This window comes from Rosa chinensis, chromosome 4 (genome assembly GCF_002994745.2).
Source record: "Rosa chinensis cultivar Old Blush chromosome 4, RchiOBHm-V2, whole genome shotgun sequence".
Taxonomy (NCBI): domain Eukaryota; kingdom Viridiplantae; phylum Streptophyta; class Magnoliopsida; order Rosales; family Rosaceae; genus Rosa; species Rosa chinensis.
The window spans coordinates 50,611,986-50,634,772 of record NC_037091.1 but is presented as its reverse complement, the minus strand read 5'-3'; the positions used below and the strand labels follow the sequence as shown (position 1 = coordinate 50,634,772).

At 41.1% G+C, this 22,787-nt stretch overlaps 1 protein-coding gene and 1 long non-coding RNA gene across 2 annotated transcripts; both read right to left on the bottom strand.

Annotated features, from left to right (window-relative positions):
* Nucleotides 1-105: 105 nt before the first annotated feature.
* On the bottom strand, nt 106-3,353 carry LOC112199487. The gene is made up of 4 exons (XM_024340502.2): nt 2,544-3,353; nt 1,377-2,486; nt 677-1,288; nt 106-408 (listed from the first exon to the last, which is right to left on the bottom strand). The coding sequence occupies exons 1-4, from the start codon at nt 3,351-3,353 to the stop codon at nt 106-108; spliced, it is 2,835 nt and encodes a 944-aa protein (XP_024196270.2).
* Nucleotides 3,354-5,063: 1,710 nt separating this feature from the next.
* Nucleotides 5,064-7,030, bottom strand: LOC121053044. The gene is made up of 3 exons (XR_005810562.1): nt 6,992-7,030; nt 6,870-6,920; nt 5,064-5,311 (listed from the first exon to the last, which is right to left on the bottom strand). It is a non-coding gene; the product is annotated as an uncharacterized LOC121053044 (long non-coding RNA).
* Between the last annotated feature and the right edge of the window lie 15,757 nt (nt 7,031-22,787).

The window sequence follows — 22,787 nt, the reverse complement described above, 5'->3', positions numbered from 1 at the left end:
TATAGGTAGCGGCTGAAGTAGTCCAGCCGGTAGTTGATGTTCTGCTTTTACTTGCTGACATATTGCACATCGGACGACGTAGTCGGCCACATCCTTCTTCATCCCTCACCACCAAAATTGGCGCTTCATATCTTGGTACATCTTTCCTGCTCCCGGGTGCATAGTGAAGCATGTACGATGCGCTTCTTCCAGCACCATCTTCCTAATATGGTCGTTTTCAGGGACAACCATCCGACCCTTAAATCTAACACAACCATCTTGGCCCACCATCCACTCGTTGGTGACTTCTCCGGCGTAGATCTGTGCTCGGAGCATATACGTATCCGGGTCTTTCCACTGGCTTTCTTCCACGAGTTGTAGTAACTGTGGCTTCAGAGTTAAACTCACAAGGTACCCCTGAGGGTTTCCCTATTGGGGATACAAGCAAAACTCCTCCAGAGTTTTCAACGTCTCGTTTCGTGACAAGAAGATGCAGGATAACTAACTTCTCGTCTTTCTGCTCAAGGCGTCAGCGACGACATTCGCTTTTCCCGAATGGTAGAGCAAATTGAACTCATAGTCCTTCAGATACTCCATCCATCTTCTCTGGCATAGGTTCAGATCATGTTGAGTGTAGATGTACTTCAGGCTCTTGTGATCCGAGTAAACTTTAGATTGCGTGCCATAGAGATAACACCATCAGATCTTCAATGCGAAGACTATACATAGTAGCAAGTTCCAAGTCGTGAGTCTGGTAGTTCCTCTCGTGCGGCTTTAACTGTCTCAAGCCAAAGGCCACAACTTGGCCATTTTGCATAAGCACACAACCTAGTCCGTTCCCCGAGGCGTCGGTGTACACTTGGTAGGGGTCGACATTGTTCGGAAGAACTAGTACAGGTGCGGTAGTCAACCTCGTCTTAAGCTCCACAAAAGCGTTCTCACACTTGTCGTCCCCCTCGAACATTGTGCCGTTCCTTGTCAGCTTGGTCAACGGTAAGGCGATCTTAGAGAAATCTTGGCTAAAACGGCGGTAGTAACCAGCCAATCCAAGAAAACTGCGGATTTCGGTCACGTTCTGTGGTTGTTCCCAATTAAGTACAGCTTCGACTTTCGAAGGGTCCACTGAAAGTCCAGCTGCAGAGATGACATGTCCAAGGAACTTTACTTTTGTGAGCCAGAAGTCACACTTAGATTCCTTAGCGTAGAGTTGGTGATCCAATAATGTCTGCAGAACTATGCGAAGATGAATAACGTGTTCCTCTTGCGTCTTGGAGTAGATGAGGATGTCGTCAATAAAGACAATCATGAACTGATCCAAGTAGGGTCGAAACACTCGGTTCATTAGGTCCATGAATGCGGATGGGGCGTTGGTCAACCCAAATGTCCTCCTCACGTACTCGCAACTGGTGATACCTTGATCGAAGGTCGATCTTAGAGAAGAACATCACTCCCGTGAGTTGGTCAAACAACTCGTCTATCCTCAGTAGTGGATACTTGTTCTTGATTGTTACTTGGTTCAATCGTCGAGAATCTACGCACAAACATAGCATTCCGTCAGGCTTTTTAGCTAACAAGACAGAAGCTCCCCAAGGTGATGAACTCTTTCGGATGAACCCTTTGCTCTCAAGATCCTCTAGTTGTAACTTCAGTTCGCTCATCTCGGCTGGTGCCATCTGATACGGCGATATCAAGATCGGCTCAGTACCAGGAACTAGGTCAATGCGGAATTCCTTTTCAAGATGCAGGGGTAATCCTGGTAGCTCCTCCGGGAATACGTCAGGGTACTCGTCTACAATCGGCATGTAGCCGTGGGTCTCCATGTTTACCTTTTCCCCTGCAGCGATGATGCTGTAACAAGCAAGCATTCTCCTCCCTTGAAAACAAGCCTTCAGTAGTGAACTTGGAGGTAAAAGGGGTTTTGCCATTTTTATTTCGAAGGTCTCCTTGCTTGGTGGTGTGATTCGTACCGCGCGTCGATCGAAATCGATGAGTGCTTTGTACTTGCTCAGCCAGTCCATCCCGAGAATTAGATCAAAGTCATACAACTCGATAGGATAGAGATCGGCTTGGGGCTTCCTACCACCAATAACAACTTGGCACTTCCTATAGGCTTTGTCTACACCAGTCCCCACACCAAGCGGGGTCTTAAAGTCGAAAACTCCGTCTAGCGGTGTTGGTTCTAGTCCTAGTGACTCAGCTAGCCATGTAGTGATGAATGAATGGGATGCACCAGTGTCAAGCAATACTCTAGCTTCAGAGTTAGAGATGAGTATCGTACTAGCTAGTGCAGTGCCAGAGCCAGAAGCCTCAGTAGTCTCTCCACCGGTGATTACATACAGTTGTCCACGTCCTCCCTGGTTGCGTCCTCCACGGTTTCTTCCTCGGTTTGCCTGGTTGACAGGTCGAGGTGCGGTAATCTGCTGGTCGTACTTCACTGCTAACGGCTGAGGTGGTCGGTAGGGTGCTGGCGATATCTGAGTTGATAGTGATTGAGCTGGCCTCGGATTCTGGAATCCCGAGCCAGAAGACTCTCCTTATGAGTTGTTAACAAACGGGTAGCGAACCTTGGTGTGTCCAGGTTGGCCACAAGCAAAACAAGTGTAGGGTGCAGGGCTCCGTCTTCCTGAAGATCCACTGCTACTGCTGGAACTGGCATATCCTTGGGAGTTTCCTCCTTGGAGCTTCCTCCGATGCACCCAGCAATTCTTCCGTGGGTGAGAGCTTCCCTGACCATCCCCACGTCTTGGGTATGCAGCTTCATCAGCCTCGATGGCGTAAGCGGCAGCTACGGACTCACTGTAGCTCAAGGTAGTGTTCGAGCGTAAATCGCGTCGAATCGAGTCTCGAAGTCCTGCCATGAACCTATGTTTCTTCATCTGATCGTCGTTGGCGATTGCTGGCACGTACTTAAGTAGTCGTGTGAAGGCCACAACATACTCGTGAGTGGTCTTGTTTCCTTGGGTCAGAGCAAAGAACTCACTGATCTTTTGTGCCTTCAGGACAGGTGGAAAGAACCGCTCCAGAAAGAGTTGCTCGAACTCTGCCCAAGTTAGGTCAGCGACAATCCGTAGGCTATGGACGGTATCCCACCAGTTGTCAGCCTCCCCGACAAGCTGGTGTACAGCTAGGGACACACGGTACTGCTCCGGTGTCCATAAGATATCCAAAATCTTCAAGATTTGCCTCAACCAGTTTTCGGCCTCGCAGGCTTCACCAATTCCGTTGAACTGGGGTGGTTTAAGCTTGGTTAACTGCTCCAAGCATTGCGTCACCCTATATCTTTCAAGTTCCTCCGGGGTCTGTTCCAGGGCAGTGCATAGGGCTTCGAATGCCATTAGCACGGCTGCCATTCTAGGATCGGGTCGTGGCGGCATCGTAACAGGAGTCAAACTGAGACAGAACAAAAGACAATATGATTCACAAAGCTTACAACATGAGATCAATCATAAACTCTTCAACGTCCAATTGAAGTCTACAAATCAAAGACTTTTCCATTTTCATGTGCCAGATGCACGATGTGGAATCTCCCTAATGAAGATCTCACCATATCATTTTGTAATAACACATAACTACGATGATCGGATTATACAACGAATGAATGACTCTTAGAAAGAAGCAAAGTAGATAGGTGATTACACGCATTTTTATACGTGTAATTATATCTAAAATACTAGAATTAAGCTAATCCTCGAGTCAATTATTATATAATTAATTCTTTTTATTTATTGTGTAGAAAATAAGCGGAGTTGCGGAAACGAGAGAAAATGGTACAAAAGTGGAGCAAATCGGAGTTTTCGACGAGGAGACGAAATTGTCGACACGATCAACCATGGTCAATGCAAGTTTGAGAGCAAAACCCGACTAGTCCCTTGACAATATATATGGAAATATTCGAGATTGTGGAAGTGGAGAAGAAAGAAAAATAGAAAAGAAGAAGAAGAAAATTACAGAAAATAAAGAAAAGGTTTTGTATTAATTGATAATTAGCTTGATTATTTAATACCTCCAGCCATTAACATGCAGCAGTAGACCTTAGTTTAATTAAGCTTTACACTTAATTAAGCTTTGGTTTCAATTGAGAAGTCTGCCGCCATCACGTGCCCAAACCATTTCTTCCTTTCTTCTTGTCCACTCCCATACTGACACGTGGCAACCCTACTCCCTTCCTTCTTCTTTGCATTTTTATTAATTGCTTTACATTTTATTACTTTTTGTTAATCTAAAATCAACCCTCAACCATTAAACTTTTCCACTCATTTGTGCATATCCATCACTAGGCTCTTAGTTTTGATTAGGCTTTGGTGAGAACCAAAACCGAGCATTGCTAGGGCTTGGTGCCTTAGATTAACTTTTTTATTTATTTTCTTTTTCTTTTCTTTGTTTGCTAAGTGTCTTTAGTTCCGATTACCCAAGGATTGTGGGTTAGCCACTAATCCCCGTGATACGATAAACTTTAGGCATAATATTTTCCTATCTTGACAATGATACGTACGCTTGCGTAAATGTGTATTCAAGTCAATAGGGGATCCACGTGAAGGGTTAGGGCAGCGCAAAGGAATCTAAATGAGAAGCAATGGTTTTGGGATTAGGCGTCACAAGTGATTTGAAACTTCTTTCCTTAAATCCTTTTCTTTTGAAATCGAAACAATTTGCAAGACAACGAAAACTCAAATGACTTTCCTCAAAGCTTTTTTTTTTTTTTTTGGGAAAAGAAAAACAGTTTTACAAAACCAAGAAAAACTTTCTCGAAAATGTTTTTGGGTTGTTGGTTTTTTTCTTTTTTTTCCTTTTTTTTTTAGAAAAAACGCTTTTACAAAAAAAAAAACTTTTTTTTCGAAACCCGCTCTGATACCACTCTTCTGTGGCGACCCGAAGGGGTATACCACAGCGCCGTAATATTAAGCCAATAGGAGCTTGATACATAGTAGACGTACCGTAGACCTACCAACTTAATATTACAAGGCCTTTTGAAAATGCAATTTTTAGAAAATAGGAGACCAAGAAAAACTTTTAAGAAAGGACTTTAAATCAACAACCCAATATACAAATTAACAAGTCTAGAAATGCTTAAAAAAAAAGTGGGCAAGTGCACTGTGGCGCCTTAGGGCTTACGTCATAACTGAAATGAAAGGAGTTCAACAATAACAATAAAACAAAGGGGTGAGGCGCGCTCCCAGGTAGGCGGACCTCACAGAGTTCAACATTGAAAGAAAAGCGAGTAAATCGATGGAATACCAAAAGGGAAGAACTTGAAGCTATAGGAACAGCAACACACGAACTCGGCCAACGACCCACTTCTAATCCAAATCGTCCGGAATGACCTCGTTCTAACCTGAAATGTAGGGGTAAGCATTTCGTCCTCGCTAGCCCAATAGGGGCCGACCCAACCTTAGTTAGGTTTGAAAACTATAAGTAAAACATAGCTACTAAAACATAGGTTGCGCGCATTTGTAAAATCAAGTAAACAAATGCAAGCAAAAACAATCACAGTTGTTTCGTTTCAGGAAATCATATGCAGCATGCTTCACACAACTTGGAGCTCCGAGATACTTACCTACCGGCTAAACTAAAATAAATCGGTGACCGACTTGGTTCGTCATCCTTCGAGAACCGGCCAACTACTCTATAGTCTTTATGGCTACAAATAGCGAAAGTGTCCATTTCCTGGCTCTGAGTCTCTTATGACTGGTTCACTGTCTGTACTCACATTTCCTCGACAAACATAGGAGCACAGCCCCCTCTGGAGGTTCACGGTTATAGACACCGTGGGATCCCTAGGAATCTACGCGTCTAGGTCCCATTCACTTTCAGGTCACAAACACAAACATACAAAAGGGTACAGTATCTCAACATGCAAGTCTAGCCTCGGTTTTCGCAATCAACAATCATCAGTTATGAAAACATAGGTATCACGAGGCATCGACTAATGAACAACCAAAAACATAGTTGTAGGCAACATAATATTATACTAGAGCATTCCACATATATCGAAAAGCCTCTCACAAGGAAGGGACAGCTCACCCTACCTGGAAAATGCCGGCGTATTCCACACTCTGATGCTTTCCGCTTAAGCTTCCTTAACGATCGTGTTTCCTGAACCATTACTTAGTTTGTAAGTAATTATCCAGGTAAACATTATGATCAACTTTAAGTAACCGCGCACACTAAATCCTTTTTATTTCAATGAGACCATTAATTATCTGTTTCAACCTTTACCAATTTGGGAAACTACTTCTTTCTTAAAAAGGAAAACGTCCTTATCGCTCCGCTAAACTTTCGCCAATCCGAGCGACCAAAGTCGAGTCGATCCTCACGTTTTACGAGGTCGGTCAACCCTGGTCAACTCTCAGAGTTGACTTTTGACCAAGTATTCCTTTATTTACCATTATTTATTATTTATTAAAAATAAATAAGTAAATAATTATAAATAAAGTTTTACTTTTACTTTTACCCATTTACTTCTTCTTTTTCACCTTTTCACTTTTACCATGACTTTTACCTCAACACTTTCACTTTTACCTTTTACCTCCTTTTTACTGAATTTACCTTTACTTTCACCTTCTTCACTTTTTACCACTTTACCACAGTAAAACTCATTTAATCCAACTTTTACCATTTTCTTTATTTTCCTTTTCTTCCAAAAACAAATCCATTTCTTTTCTTCTTCATTTTCTTTTTCTTTTGGCCAAAACTACACAGCAACAATCACCAAATCTTCAACACCAAAATTCCAACACTTTGAAAATTATGCTAATAAAATCCTACTAATTAAACCATCCTCATATCTCTATTTTTCACAATTTTTCCAACAACAACAATAGCTCAACATAATCAAAATCAACCAAATAAATTCCAAAAATTCTAGGGTTTGTCCAAAATCCATTCCTTACCCTTTCTTCTTCAAAAATCACGGCGTATTCCTTCTCCTTGGCCTTCTTCACCTACAAATCCGTCCAACATCATCATCTCAACCAAAAAAATCGTAAACAAGGTTGCATGGGTAGATCCTTACCAAAAATCTTTGCCAAACCCATAGCCTAGCTTTATGGTTTAAGGAGAAACCGGGTTCATGCATCAAAAATCAAAATGGAAATCAAAAACTCGAATTTGATTAGAAAGATGTATAGATCGAAGGAATAGAGGCTAGATTAGGATGGATATTACCTTGATTTAAACTTGGAAAGAAGAAAGCACAAAAACCCCCAAATTAGCTTCGGGTTCTAGGGTTTTTGGAGGATTAAATGGCCAAATTTCTTGATTTTGGTTGGAGAAATGGAAAGAGGGGATGAAGAGAAGAAAATCTGGAAATTTTGGTTGAAATCCGGGTTCTGGCGACGGCGACGACCGGCGGCGGCGATTTCCGGCGAGAATGAGGAGAGAGAAGCTCTCGGGTAGAGAGAGAGAGAGAGAGCTGAAGTGAAAAATGAGAGGGTTGAGGCTAGGGTTTGGAGAATGTGTTTCTTAAATACCTCTCCCAATTTAATTGTGAAAAGTCTAATTCGCCCCTCCTTTTGGGCCAAATGGGCTTGGGCTGCTCCATTTTATTTTTCCCTGAATTTTCCTTAAGCCCACTCCGAAAATGCATCTTCAAACATCCTTATTTCTCTGACACTTCACCAAATCGTTTCGGGAAAATTTTCCGGGCTTGTCCTAAGCCTCGATACTTTAAAAATACTTTTCTAGACCCAAATTAGATTTTCTCTAATTTCTTAATCCTTTAAATGGCCTCAAAGTTTTAACCTAAGCGCGAATACTTGTGTACCTTACGAATACATAGTTTCATACGTTATACGACCAATTAAAATAAACAATAAAAAGTACGGAGGTCTACAGGGCCCACTAAGCCTAGCCCGTAAAATCCCGTAAAATATTATATATATATATATATATGTATGTGTGTGTGTGTGTTTTATATATATATATATATATATATATATATGTAGATATTTGTGTGTGTGTGTGTTTATATATATATATATATAGAGAGAGAGAGAAAGAGAGAGAGAGAGAGATATATATATATATATATATATATATATGTGTGTGTGTGTGTGTGTGTGTGTGTGTGTGTTTATATATATATATAGAGATATATATGTGTGTGTGTGTGTGTGTGTGTGTGTGTGGTGTGTGTGAAAGTTCTTATACTTCTATATAGAATATGTGCATTAGTGTATATATATATTCTACATATCGGTTGACCAATTCGAACGGGTTCGAAAATATGGTGAAATTGGCTAAATTTTTTACCACACTCATAATTTATTGTAATAAACTCATCCAACGGTCGGTTTTTCCATTTTCTTTGAATTGATAGGGGTTGCTCTTTGGAGTGTATGATATATAAATATAAGTTTATAAGAGTAACTAAGTTTGACCTAGTGGATCGAATTCGAAACGAGAACCAAATTAGCTAAATTTTCTACAACCACCATAAAACATTACAATCTCTCCATCGAGCGGTTTGTTTCTCCGAATTCATTTTCCACTTCATGGTTGCTTTAGAATGAACCTCAACAATTTAAATGTAATGTATAAGTCATACAACTTTAGGAGGAAAATTGGTATAGGCCAATGTGTTTGTAATTAAAATTAATTTTTTTTTTATCTCATGTCCACACACATTCATCGATGGAATATTTACAAACATGATGTGAAAAAATAAGTACGTTTCGTGGTCGTCATGCCATCGGTCAACCAAGAAAACATACAAGTGACGACGGTTGACCAATTCGATAGGATTCGAAAATATGGTGAAATTGGCTAAATTTTTTATCACACTCATAATTTATTGTAATAATGTCATCTAACGGTCCATTTTTCCATTTTGTTTGAATTGATAGGGGTTGCTCTTTGGAGTGTATGATATATAGATATAGGTTTATAAGAGTAACTAAATTTGACCTAGTTGATCGAATTCGAAAAGAGAATCAAATTAGCTCAATTTTTTACAATCACCATAAAACATTACAATCTCTCAATCGAGCGGTTGATTTCTCTAAATTCATTTTCCACTTCATGGTTGCTTTAGAACGAACCTCAACAATTTAAATGCAATATACAAGTCATACAACTTTAGGAGGCAAATTAATATAGGCCAACATCTTTGTAATTAAAATTGAAATTTTTATCTTATGTCCATGCACATCCATCGATGAAATATTTACAGACGTGATGTGAAAAAATAAGCACGTTTCACGGTCGTCATGCCATCGGTCAACCCAGTAAACATACAAGTGACAACGGTTGACCAATTCGATCAGATTTGAAAATATGGTGAAATTGGCTAAATTTTTTACCGCACTCTTATTGTAATAATCTCATCCAACGGTCCATTTTTCCAATTTTCTTTGAATTGATAGGGGTTGCTCTTTGGAGTGTATGATATATAGATATAGGTTTATAAGAGTAACTAAATTTGACCTAATTGATCGAATTCGAAACGAGAATCAAATTAGCTGAATTTTTTACAATCACCATAAAACATTACAATCTCTCAATCGAGCGGTTGATTTCTCTAAATTCATTTTCTACTTCATGGTTGCTTTAGAATGAACCTCAACAATTTAAATGCAATATACAAGTCATACGACTTTAGGAGGCAAATTGATATAGGCCAACATCTTTGCAATTAAAATTGAAATTTTTATCTTATGTCCACGCACATCCATCGATGGAATATTTACAGACATGATGTGAAAAAATAAGCACATTTCGCGGTCATCATGCCATCGGTCAACCAAGAAAACATACAAGTAACGACGGTTGACCAATTCGATCGGATTCGAAAATATGGTTAAATTGGCTAAATTTTTTACCACACTCATAATTTATTGTAATAAACTCATCCAACGGTCGGTTTTTCCATTTTCTTTGAATTGATAGGGGTTGCTCTTTGGAGTGTATGATATATAAATATATGTTTATAAAAAATATTATCTTTAAAGATTTATTTGTAAATAAAGCCCGCAAGGCCCGCCCCGAAAAAGCCCGCAAGGCTTAGCCCGGCCCGGCCTGAAAAAGCTCGCGAGGCCCGCATTAAATGGATGGTTTGGATCCTTCAATTTACAATAAAGCCCGGCCCGGCCCGGCCCGCTACTACTTAAAAATGGAGTAAGGCCCGGCCCGGCCCGTTGATGAGGCCTACATCTAATGCTCCAATCAGTACTTGCTTGTTAGTGATTCCAAGAAGACCGTCAATTTAATGTTGAGTATGTGCCAAGACCGTTACCATTTGGACTATTACTGCTTATAATTCGATCCCTTGACCACTGAAACTTGCAGGAGAACAAAGAGACTGGCAACCCTCCGAACCTTATTAACTTTTTTTTTTGTTTTTTTGAAATGAAACTTATTGACTTAGCAATGCAAGAAAAGTTGAGTGTTGTGGGAAGATCATCGTCAAGAATGGATTTGAAATAAATGTAATCTAGTTCTAGAGCCTGATCTTGAATTAAAAAATTTTCAACATTGGGTCTTCAAAATAAGCTGAATGTAGGCAATGTAGGTCCCATTAAACTATATGCTGTGGCAAATCACGAGCTATAAAACCCACCAAGAATGGGGGAAGAAGATAGCACTAGGTCGATTCATTCAACTATTCCTTTTTGTTTCAATAACAAATGATTGTAAAGAATATTAATTAAATGAAATCAACAAGTTTTGGGATAATTCCAAGGGAGAGGATCCTCTCCTGAGCTAGCTTTTAGCCTGAGCTGCCTAAGCTTTTCATTACAAGCCACCACGTGTCCAAACTCACATCTAACGGCTCCAATCTTTTATTGTATTTATTCCAATTTTTGTAGCTTAATCCAACGGTTGAGATTCTATCCAAGCCTGTTCAATCTCACTTCTTCTTCTTCTTCAACAACTTATTCCATCTTTTGCAGTTTAATTAGCTGCAGTCCTCATCTTTGCAAGGTCGAATAGGGAGGGCACGGCGGCGGATGAGGGTTAGGGGATTGTTGGCTAGTTGGGTTGGCGGCTCAATTTGGTGGTAAGAGGGATCGGTGTCGGGGTTGGATCGGCGCGGCTAGGATTTTTGGTTGGAAGGAGGTCGGATTGCGTTGTTCTTGCACTGGTTTCGATTAGTGGAACTCGCGATCCAGAGGGTCTTGGTGGGCTGCTTTACCTTCCTTGCTGGCTTGACTTGAATGTGGGTCTGGGCCCAGTTATTGGGCCTAAGTTGATTTTATTTTATTTTATGGAGTTTTTTTACTTTTACTATTTAGTACTTAGTGACACTATGCCAGTAATAAATCCCTACCTTTGTTTAGTAGGGCTAAATGAGTTTTGTCTCTGTCTATGCACTCAGTACGCGTTGTCTGGCCTAGTGAGGCGGCGTGCCTTTGTCAGATGGAAGCAACCTCCTAGTGGCAGAATGAAATGAACTGTCGCCGGATTTATTCCTGGTTGGCAACATAGTGAGAAAGCTGCGTTTTTGGTAATTATGCTTCGTGATTGTAAACGAGTTATCTTTCTGTTATGTCACTGCTATGTCAAAGCAAATGGAGTAGCCAGTAGAGCACTCTTTACTAATTGGTGCTTGTTAGAATACTTGAATTTTGTAGAGACTCATAATATTATTTTGGGATGTTTTCTCGATGTTTATTGTAATCAGGGGTTTAGGCTCAATGTCCCCCTTGTATTAGGCAGTTTCATTAATCAAGGCTTGAGGGAGGTATGAATAGAACCACTCTACAAAAAAATAAAGAGACAAATCATTTTATTGAGTGACTAAACTGAAAGACGATGTGTAAGTTGAGTAACTAAGGTGATACAAGTCCTTAATTTGTTATTGAATTATGACATATTCGACACTTTGTTCACTCAAACTTTTGGAAATATCACTTTAGTCACTCAAGTTCAATATTATCTATCACTTTAGTTATTCGGTCTATTTCTGTTTATTTTATGCGTTAAAATTTAGTAAATAATACATTATCTCAAGGATATTATAGTCAAAGTACTCAAGAATAAAACTTTTTTTTCTGTCTATTTTTCTTTTTCTGCTTTTTATTTGTTTCTTTCCCTTCCCTATCTCTTTGATGAGTTGATTTGCGCATGGAGCCATGGACAAAATTTTCAGAAACCCTTTTTCATGATCATTAAATCAAAGTATCAGATCTTGATAAATGGCATCAACAAGAAGAATCTAAACGTTCATTGGAGTATACACCCAATAATCTTAAAACTCTAATCTTGTCTTGGTCTTGGATCCCAAAGTAAGCGAATCAAGCTGTCAATTTGGTAAACTCACTAACTGCCCAGAAAATCTTTTAGAATTGGAAGGCCAGGTTGAGGAGAGACTTGGTCTTAGTGAGTACGTGTGAGATGGTGCCTGGGGTTACTATGAATTGTGGTTATAATTGCTCATCTGCCTTATCATTTTGGTGGGATAGACAAGAAGAGGTCTTGAAAGAGATGGGCTTATGGAGAGAGGGTGAAAATAGCTATAAGAAATTTGGTGACCAAGGGTGAGTGCAGAAAGAAGGAATGAATTAACGTTGATGATGGAAGTTGAATAAAATACCAAAATTTCATGCCCAAATTTAGGCAATGAACAAGATCTAGAAATACTTATTGACAGGCCACAAAAGAAAAGAAAAGAAAAAAAAATAGTTCAGCCATGGTTGATAAGATTTACTATCAACCATGAGATAAGATTTACGGCGCAGGCATGTTTGGGCTTTGGTCTCTAGAAGGCACACTACCAGTTGACATACTATCCAAATTACTACCATTATCAACCCAGCTCCCACTTGTCACACTCTTATTGAACCCTGTCCTGTTCGGAGTCGCCGCCGCAGCCTCCTTCTTGTTCACCTTGCACTACCGTCATCGGCGACAGGCTTCGACAAATTACTAAACCCCAACATCGAGCCTTTGTCTCCCCTAAACCCGAAAAAGCTCTCCTGCGGCAGCGGCCCCGATCTTGTCTTTATCCTATTAAACTCGAGCGACGACGCCAGAATAGGAGACACCGACGCCGACTCCATCGCAGCCGACTTCTTTGAGTCGTCGTCGTCGTTGTGCTCAGGCTAGTTAAGCTGAAGTTGATCGGCGTTTTTCTGCTAAGCTTGTTGACTATCTTTGCCCTTGGCGTCCTTCTTCTTCATCCTATTGTGAAATTGGTGATGCAACCCTAGCTAGCATGGTTCATTGATAAACAAACTGAGATTCTGAGATTGTAATGGGAGAGAGGGAAATCAATCATATCAGCCATGATTTTTCTTCTTTTTGAAAAAGCTCAAAGACCATGGATATTTTAGAATTTTTTTTTCTTATAAATAAAAAATAGTGATTAGACAAATTTGCCCTCAAATTAAGGACTTACAACAATATATCTAATGGTAGTGACTAAAGTGATAGACGATGTGTAAGTTGAGTGACCAAAGTGTCGAACATGTAATAGTTCAGTGACCATTTGTGATATTCTCCATTTTTTTAAATAAGAAACCTTTGTTGAAAATAAACAAGATTACATAATTCGGGAATGACCGATGGCGGACAAGAATTCCTCACTCTCCTCCTTAATTAAGACCTAAACCAGTTACTGGTCCGTCATCATGAATGACCTTCATGAGCCGAAAGGGCCCAACCCCTAACCACCTACGTTGCCCAACCTCTTGGTCTACATTGAATCCTGAGAATCTCAATACTACCTGTCATGCCCTGACTTTTGAATAAATAAATTCTAATCTGAAACACGAAAACTTAACAAGCACAATAAAAACACATAGAAAAATTTTCATTTCAATTAAGCAACTAAACAAACTGAGCTCACAATGTCAATACCGACTCGTTCTTTAGAGTCACATATTACATTACAGATAGTTTACAAATTAAACTGAATGATAATTCAATAAGTAAACACACCTACCACAATTCACTACACAGCGGAAGACTTAAAACTAAGAGTACCCTTCGACGTCCACGCTACCGAACGCACACCTCAGCTTCAACGACTATTAATCGATATTCTAAACTGCACAATAAACCCTACACCATGGAATAGTACACCGGGTTGAAACAACAAACCCGGTAAGCTTTTGCAAGCTCGTGTGAGTAAACTCAATTAAAATGACTCACGTCACACATGCTTATAATTTCTCAATTCGTGAGATAAATTAAAGCAACAACATTTAACTCCACAAAACACAACCAAACATACAATCATACTTGGTAAAATTTAGTAATCCCTGCATAGAGAATTAGTTCAGGAAATCACCAAAAGTATACAAACCAAAACCATAGTAATCCCTGCATATAGTTTAGTTCAGGAGATTACATTTAAAATGAAAAATCTCCGTTTAATCATTTTTCAACCCAAAATCAAATTAAAGTAACCAATGTCACCTCCACAATTCATTCGAAATCAAGTCCCACATGGACGACAAAAGAAAGGACACCGACACTTTCTTTTAAACAAATATACCCATGGGCACACGATAACTCAAAATTATCCCCCAAGAAGTATATTGTACTCAAGGGCACACAATAACTCAAAGTTATTCCCTAAGAAGTACATTGTACTCAAAGGCACACAATAACTCAAAGTTATTCCTCAAGAAGTACATTGGCAGACAGACTAGAGCTCTAACTGAATCGTAACCTATCACCTAAGCCGAGGGTCAGCCTTACGATAATACTTGCCTCGATCACCAATGTGATAAACGATACACAACCAAACATTTGAAAGTCCATTTGACTCAAATACTTTCCTCAAGCTAAACACACTTTTACACAGTAATCAACGCATCATGATAATTGTATGCTCATAAGAGAAATGCTCGAAATAACAATTCAATCAACTCTCAATCATTACTTCACCAATTTCACACCATCCAATATATATATTTCACGTAAATATATATATATATATATATATATGTAGTCATTCACTTAGGAATGACCACTAATACCAACCATAGTTCATATGTATTAAAACCAAGAAATTCATTTTTTTATCTGTGAGCCGTAACCCTATGAACAGTAGTCGATCAAGTTCATATTATTTCAAACAAATCTTTATTTTCAAAAACGATTTACAATTATCAATCAATTCCGACAATTAAATAACTCAGTTTGTAAATGAACCACGTGAGATTCACTCACCTCTAAATCTTGTTGCGTCTTCTCTAACAGCCAAGATCACACAATCAACAATTGTTCTCCCAAAACAATTCTGTCAAACACCTAATCACATCAAGGTCACATTCAATACAATACAAAACACACATTATTTTAAAGTTCGAAACACATGAACTATAAACTGAAGGATACATCAATTGAGACAAAACCCCATCAGAGACCACCCAAGTCTCCAGAACAGTCTTACGATCAATATATCAAAACTACAAGTCAATCGGACGGTTGAATCCTCACAGATCGAAAACCGATCGAACCGAAAACCCTAAAATGCTAAAATTCATAACTTGCTTATACGATTTCCAAAAATTACAAACTATATATCGAAATGATCGTATCGACGAGTAGATCACAATGAGGGGCAGAAACTGCCCCAGAGGTGGGCAGAAGCCGCCGTACATGGCCGCCACAGACGGTGGTAGAGCCGCCGTCAACCACCGTGGATGACGGTGAAACTAGGCTGAACCTCTTCGTCTCAACATGGTGAACAACTTTCTTAACTAGCACGAAGCTTGAAAATGAAATGAAGTGATCGAAAAGTACCTTGGAAGCTTCGGGTTTGCCGAAATTTTCCCAGTTTCCGGCGAGCTTGAGATTTCCGGTCAAAGCTTCACTTCAGGTATGATCCTTCTAGAAGCATCATCAGCATCCTCAAGCAATCCCAGGGTGCCCAACAACTCACGCAAAGGTGGCCGGAGCTGGGAGAAATCGCCATTGACTCAAAATGGAGCCCGAATAGGGTTTCGCTTGCACCACCGTGTAGCCGCCGTAAGAGGGGAAAAGGTGACCACAGGGAAGTGCGTAAGGCCGAGGCGGTCCTAATCCAAGAAATTTCACGTCCAATGGTGGCCGGAGGAGGAAGAAATTGCTGGTGGAAGGAATCGGCGATTTATGGCCGAGAGGAGAGAGAAGAGAGCTCTGGTTTCCCAAAATGGAAACCTGGGCTTTTCTGTAATTTTCCAAAACTTTCGTCCTTTTATCAAAAATGGAAACCTTTTCCAAATGCGATAACTTCTTCATACGAACTTCGATTTTCACGTTCCACCTATGCACGAACTCGTATCGATACGCTCTATGACTTTCGTGAAGGAAGTTTTCACAGAATTCAAACGTACAAAAAGTCAACCTTCGCACCCCCCTAAAACCATACTTTTCAAATAATTAATTGTTCGAAACACTTCCGCTCCATTCACGAACCACAAAATCATACCAATGAATACTTTAATAATTCTCGAAGCATTTAGGAATTAATAACTAATTTTCGGGGTATTACACTACCTCATAGACAACTGCCAGAAAAACCAACGCCCTCTTCCACACCGTGTGCCAAAGATACCAGACCACGAGCAAGGATCGCTCATCAGCACATTGACCATAAGATAAAACCGAAAATAAATCGATTCGTCCCCAAGAAAGACACCACATCCATGGCACCTCAATTTGACCCAACCCTAGCTCAAATGAGTAGGGACATGCTAAAAACCAGAAAAGCCTAACCAAATTCCTAACAAAAAAAACTACCTTAAACAAAAACAAAAACCAGTTGTCGCAATCCTCTTCTCTTTCCCCAGGTTCCCCGCAGGCAGACCACCACCATAAATCAATTCCTTTGAGAAAAGAGACAAATCCTTTTATTCATTTTCTGATGAAAAAAATCTTCTTTCTTGACCCTTCTGGAAAAACTCCAAGTAAGTCGGTTGAAAAGATCTTCCAAAATGCTTCGTGAAAAGCTGACAGTTTTTGCCTTATCTGGAAGCCTAATTGAGCTTAATTTTCTACTACCTCATTGACGCTTCTGACCAGTTATTTAGCTCATTTTGAAGTCCAACATCATATCTTTATGGATTACTGGCCTTTTCAACAAAGGTGCAGTCAAAATAATGCAAGAAAGGCTCCCCAAAACGGTTCCCGAAAAGTTGATTCTGAAACTGCAGTTTCTTGCTTTGTATCAATTGTTTTGCACAACGATATCTGTGGACTTCCCTTGTAATTTCCGGCCATATGAATGATCAATTTCAGTCCTTTTCATCAGTAATTGATGACCCATGGCTTCTTTACTCCATTTAAGTTCCTATTTCTCTTTAGTCAATTCACGAAGCACCTAAAAACATAACAAAGTTAAAACTGACTTTTTCAAGGAAATAGCTAAGAAAAGTGTAAAGGATTGCACATTATATTTATCGCATTTGATGCTTCTATTAGGATGTTGTTGTAGTTGTCATTACGGAAAGACTGATTACTCTTGTTGTGGTACCGCTGATCTTTTTGCCGCTTATCCTAATAGTTGCCCTGCTGCCAATCTCTTTTCTTCTCGTTTAAGAGCATAACAGAAGATTTGTTGGTGGTTTCCTGCTGAGAAGAGGAAGGATGAGTTATTTTGGCGGGGGTGGCGCCTTACTATATGTAATGTACCTTGCCTGTACGCCTTGCCCATGACGTGGTCATATGCCGCATTTGGACAGTTGTAATTGAGATGATAAAGGAATGGTCCCTTTAAGAGCTTTTGTTTGAAGGCTGCTAATGTCATTGTCTTGTCAAGGTCGCGGCATCGAGATCAGAGGCCCTCCATCTTGTGAATAATGTCTTTAATGATTCCTCATTGCCCTTTTTGACGTTGAACAGCTGGCTGGTATTGTGGTATCCCGCTGCCAAGAGGATGAACCGCGACAAGAAAGCGTTCGACAACAGGGAGAATGAATCAATGGATCCAAGTAGGCACTCGAAGAACTAACTTATTGCCTCGCTATCCAGCATTTCACTAAATAGGTGACACAGGGTGGTGTCGTCGAACCCCTTGCTATTAGTTACCTTCTTGAATGTGTCCTTGTGGATGAAGAGGTCTGTGAGGCCGCTGTATTGAGCAATATTGAGCATTTTTGCATACGCCGGCCGGACAGCTTGTAAGATTCTGGCTGTAAATGGACCTGACCTTGTTGCAAAAAGTGGGTTTTGGATTGGCACTGGGGCGCCTGCCTTCGCTCTGACCAATCTTTCTTCTAACTGCTGCATTTTTTGGAGGATCAAGGCGGTGGCGTCGGGCCTTGCTTATGAATTTAGTGGGACCAAGTTTAGGTGTTGCCTAAGCGCTAGCAGACTTCCAACCATCCTTGCTCAACCCATGCTGTAGTTGGCACGCAGTTGGGACTCTGCTTCGTGTTCCAACATTAATCGTGGTGGAGGACATGGGCCCAATCTTGCCAGCTCGGATGGGTTCAGCGGTATGTCCATCTGTATTACTGGCGGTGGCCTCATCCTTATTTCAGCTTTTAGACTGGCTCTCGTACTCTGTGAGTTCTCGCTCCTCACCAAGTTGGCGTTTGCCTCTAGCGCCTTCTTTAGGTTGTCAAATTTGGAAAACAGTGTGGCCACTTGTTTCTGGGCTTCCGCCTTTTCCCTTATTTCTTGCTGTAGTTCTTTATTTGCCTTATGAAGATCCGCTGGTACTAGCTCGAGCTTAGTGGTGAGGTCCTGTCCTAGCGGTTGGTGGCTACTGCTAGGCTAATTTCCACCGTTGATTGGGTGTGCGAACGTAGAGGGGTATCTTGATGTTCAACACCGGGGTTGATTGAAGTGTTGAAGAGTGTACGGTTAACAGTAACCGTAGGGTTGGTGGGTTGGGGATTGATGGACTGATCCTCTTCCTCATCGGTGATTTCCGTGCTGCCGTTAGTCATTGTGGATTATGATGAGATGACCTTTTGCTCAAGGATTCCCATAGACGGCGCCAATGTTAATGTCTATGATTCAACGGTAGCTAAACCTTGTTAACGCTGGTCTGGGGTTGGACCGATTTTGAAGGAGTTGTAGCACTAGCGTCACTTGTCAAGTAAAATACAAAGGCGTCAAAGGGAGACCGCTGTTAGCGGTCTTTTTTACTCCGATGCTTAAGTCAGTCAATTATTTATATTGACAGAATAATGTTAGGTAAGTAGAAAAATGTGTAGTTAATGAGGAGAGATGAGTGGACCTTTTATAGGTGAGGGAAAGACTAATCTCTTTCTTGTTTTCGATGTGGCACTTATGTACTTCAGTTCCCAACTTCTGATGCTTCAGCGAGGTGATCTCGGTGTGACACGTGGTAGCACGTCAATGGTGATCTCAAGTTGAGCTAGATCTTAGGTGATAGCCTGTTTGGCGGTGTTTTCATAAGTCACACCCTTGATGGTTGTTGGTGCCACTGGCGGCAGTGTGAGCGTGGCTCATTATAACTGATTATGCTTAGGCAAATGCTTATGTATGTACAATTATTTATTTATTTTTTTGATGTTATGTGTTTCATTGGTTACCTATTCTAAGGGTATGATATCCAGTGATGTTCATGCTATGAGGTAGGTTGTGTTAATGTCTGAGATTTCGTGGTAGCGGTATCCTGTTTAACGTTGGTCCAAGCCTAGACCGCTACTGAGGAGGTTATAGTGCTACCGCTATCTGTCAAATGAAATACACAGGGCGTCAGAGGGAGACTGCGTTTGGCGATCTTCTCTTCTCTGATGCCTAAGTTTGTCAATGTATTTATGTTGACAGAATAACGTTAGGTAAGTAATAAATGCATAGTTAATGAAGAGAGAGGAGTGGACCTTTTATAGGTGATGAAAAGACTGATCTCTTCCTTGCTTTCAATGTCGGACTGATATACTTCTATTCTCAGCTTCTGATGCTTCAGCGAGGTGATCTTGGCACGGCGCATGGCGGCGAGTCAACGGCGATCCTGGACTGAGCTGGAGCTTAGGCGATAGCCTGTTTGGCGGTGTTTCCGTAGGCCACACCCTTGATAGATATTGGTGCCGTTAGCGGTAGCATGAGCATGGCTCATTAGCTAATTATGGTTAGGCAAATGCTCATGTAAGTACAAGTCCCCCAAGTCCCCAGCCAAGGAGGGCAATCTTGGTTAGGGAGTTATCTAGCTATTTGAAGTGTTAGTACTTCTGCTAGTCTTGCCAAAGCATAATTAGCGTTAGTGCGTTGTCAACCATGGACTTGTTTTGAGCAAACTCTTTATACCCTTTCGGGTGGGCCCCTTCTAGGCCCCTCAAGGAGTCCCCCACTCCCCGACTAAGATAGACCTCCGTTTGGCCGGTTGATTGTTTGACGAGGGGAGTTGCGTTGAGCAGTGGGTGTTAGGTAGCGAGCCTAATCTTTGATACCCTAGTGTCGGGGGTCAACTGTTTGATCAAGGACGTCGAAGACTTTGTTGACATGTCCCTTTACTCTTTCCCGGAGGAGCAGAGCTTGACTGCAATGCTGCATGGCTGTTGTTGACTATATGAGGCATTACCCCGAGAGGTGTCGCTGGTGCGAGCTTCTCCATTGAGAATTGAAAATGAGGAGCTCCGCTAAAGAAGTTTCGCTTAGCGGAGATTTTCTCCATTGGAGTTTGAAGTGCGAAGTCCCGTTAGCGGTGTTTTCGCTTAGTGAAGACTTTCTCCCTTGGTGTCTGAAGGTGAGAAGTTTCATCAGCGGAGACTTTCTCCCTTGGGGTTTGAAGGTGAGAAGTTCTAGCAGCGGTGTGTCACTTAGAGGAGACTTTCTCCCTTGGGGTCTAAAGGTGAGAAGTTCCGCTAGCGGTGTTTCATTTAGCGGAGACCGTCTCCGTTGCGGATTTTGAATTTTGACGGTTGGGGTGGATAAGCGTTATCCTTGACATCGGCCGATGCGTGTTGACTACTGAATGGGTTGGTGTGTATGCACGCATCTCTTCAGCATGCTCGTCTCCTCGCCATAAATGAGAGTAATTGGTGATTGAGTAACCAAGGCGACGCCTTGGTTAACCCGGGTAGTAGGCGTGATAGTGGGGCACGTGTTGACATCTTGTGTGGCCTTTCATTAGGATGGACGGCTCAGATTTATCCAATGTTGACATAAAAGGAGGGGAAATCAGAGAGGTTAACACTTTGCTTCGTACTTCAAACTTTGTTCTTCATCTTCAAGCTTGTTCGCCTGTGAGAGATTATAACAGTAAGGTTTCTAGTTTGGAGGAAAGAGGTCAAGCCAAAGATTACACTAGACATTTGCAACTACATGGGAAAACTGCGCTTCACACATCTAAGGTTAGTGACCTCTGAGCCCTCTAAATCGTGTTCCCATGTGCTCTATGTTCTGGTTTTGTGATTATTTTGGTGTTTGGAGTTTTTGGCATGTGTTTGAAGGTCTAGAAGGGTTTTGGAGACTGATTTTGGGCTGTTTGGTGATTGAATAGAGGATTCTTGGTGGGTAACTTGCTAGATGGTCGAATCTAGGTTCAAAGGGTTTATATATATATATATATATATATATTTGTTTTGGTTTCTGGGTTTTTCTTTTTCATACCTTTGTTCTTGGTGTTCTTGGATAAAATCTGACACAAGGGTAGTTTAGATTCGTTTGGAACTAACAATTTGGGTTTTAGGGTGTTTGTGATGGCTAATGTCGTAGAGATCTCAAGCAGTGAGGATTCCGGGTCTGAAGTGTCATTCAGCGGTTCCGATAAAATTTTTATTGACTCGTTGCGTCCATCTGCCCCTGTGGGAACCTCACTGTCTAATCCGCTAGACATCTAGCCGTTACAAATGATCTATCTGAGTATAGTTATGAAACGTGGTGGTCGCGTGGAACCTTCGGTCGAGGGGGAGGACACCGCTGCCAGTAGTCAGCGGGAGGAGAGATTGGCCAGTAACAGCTCCGCTAGCGGTTCCGAGGGTGGTGATGATAACCTCGCTGATGAGGAAAAAGTGGAGTCGTTGTGGGTGTTGCATGATGGTACCCCCATTGACTAGCCGGCGGGGCCGATGACGCAAGCGGCGATTAACAGAGTGAAGCGGGTGTACCAACTTCCAAGTGTGACGAAGTTGAGGTAGCCGAGAAAGGATGAGAAAGCGTCATTCCTGCCGACTGGATATGCAGCCGTGCACGAGGTGGTGTTTCGTCAAGGAGTATGGTTCCCACTGCTGCCCAATCTTCAGATTCTGTTATGCGAGTTTGACATTGCATTTGGGCAAGTTTGCCTGCATATGTGGAAGATGTTGATGGCGCTAAATGCCCTCTGGCGATTGTCCGGCTATGAAGGTCGTTGAACAAGGAAGAACAAGGAAGAGCCGACGTTTAGGATTAAGTCCGAGTTCCAATCTATTCAAGATTGCCGTTGAATCTTTTGTTGCTATTTGCCTTGTTTTATTTCCGTGGTGTTTGAAATTAATATATATATATATCAGGGCCCTTCTAGTGAGGGATCCCTTTTTTGGTCTTTTATAGGGATAGGCATTAGACCAACTTTTCGATCATATTTTCACATCTTAACCGTTCAGTTTTTAGGTCCTAATGTATAGATCACTTCTGCGAATTTTCAGCCAATTTGATGATCGTTATAAATAGCAATTTCATCCAAAATAGCAATTTATCATTATAAACACGAACGGTTCCGGTTCAACAGATTCGATCCGTTCCTCTAATATATATATATATATATATATATATATATATATATATAATTTAGCAAGACTGCGGTTTTGTGTTGACGCATGCGGAGGAGTGCCGCATAGCGAGGATTCTTGGTTGCTGGAAGAATCACAACCTTCTTGGCCTTCGTCTACTGACTGGACGGGAGCTGTTGGCTGAGTTGAAGTTGACTCGATTCCCAGGTATATATTCTTGTGTTTCTTGTGTAGTTGTCTAGAGTTCGAGAA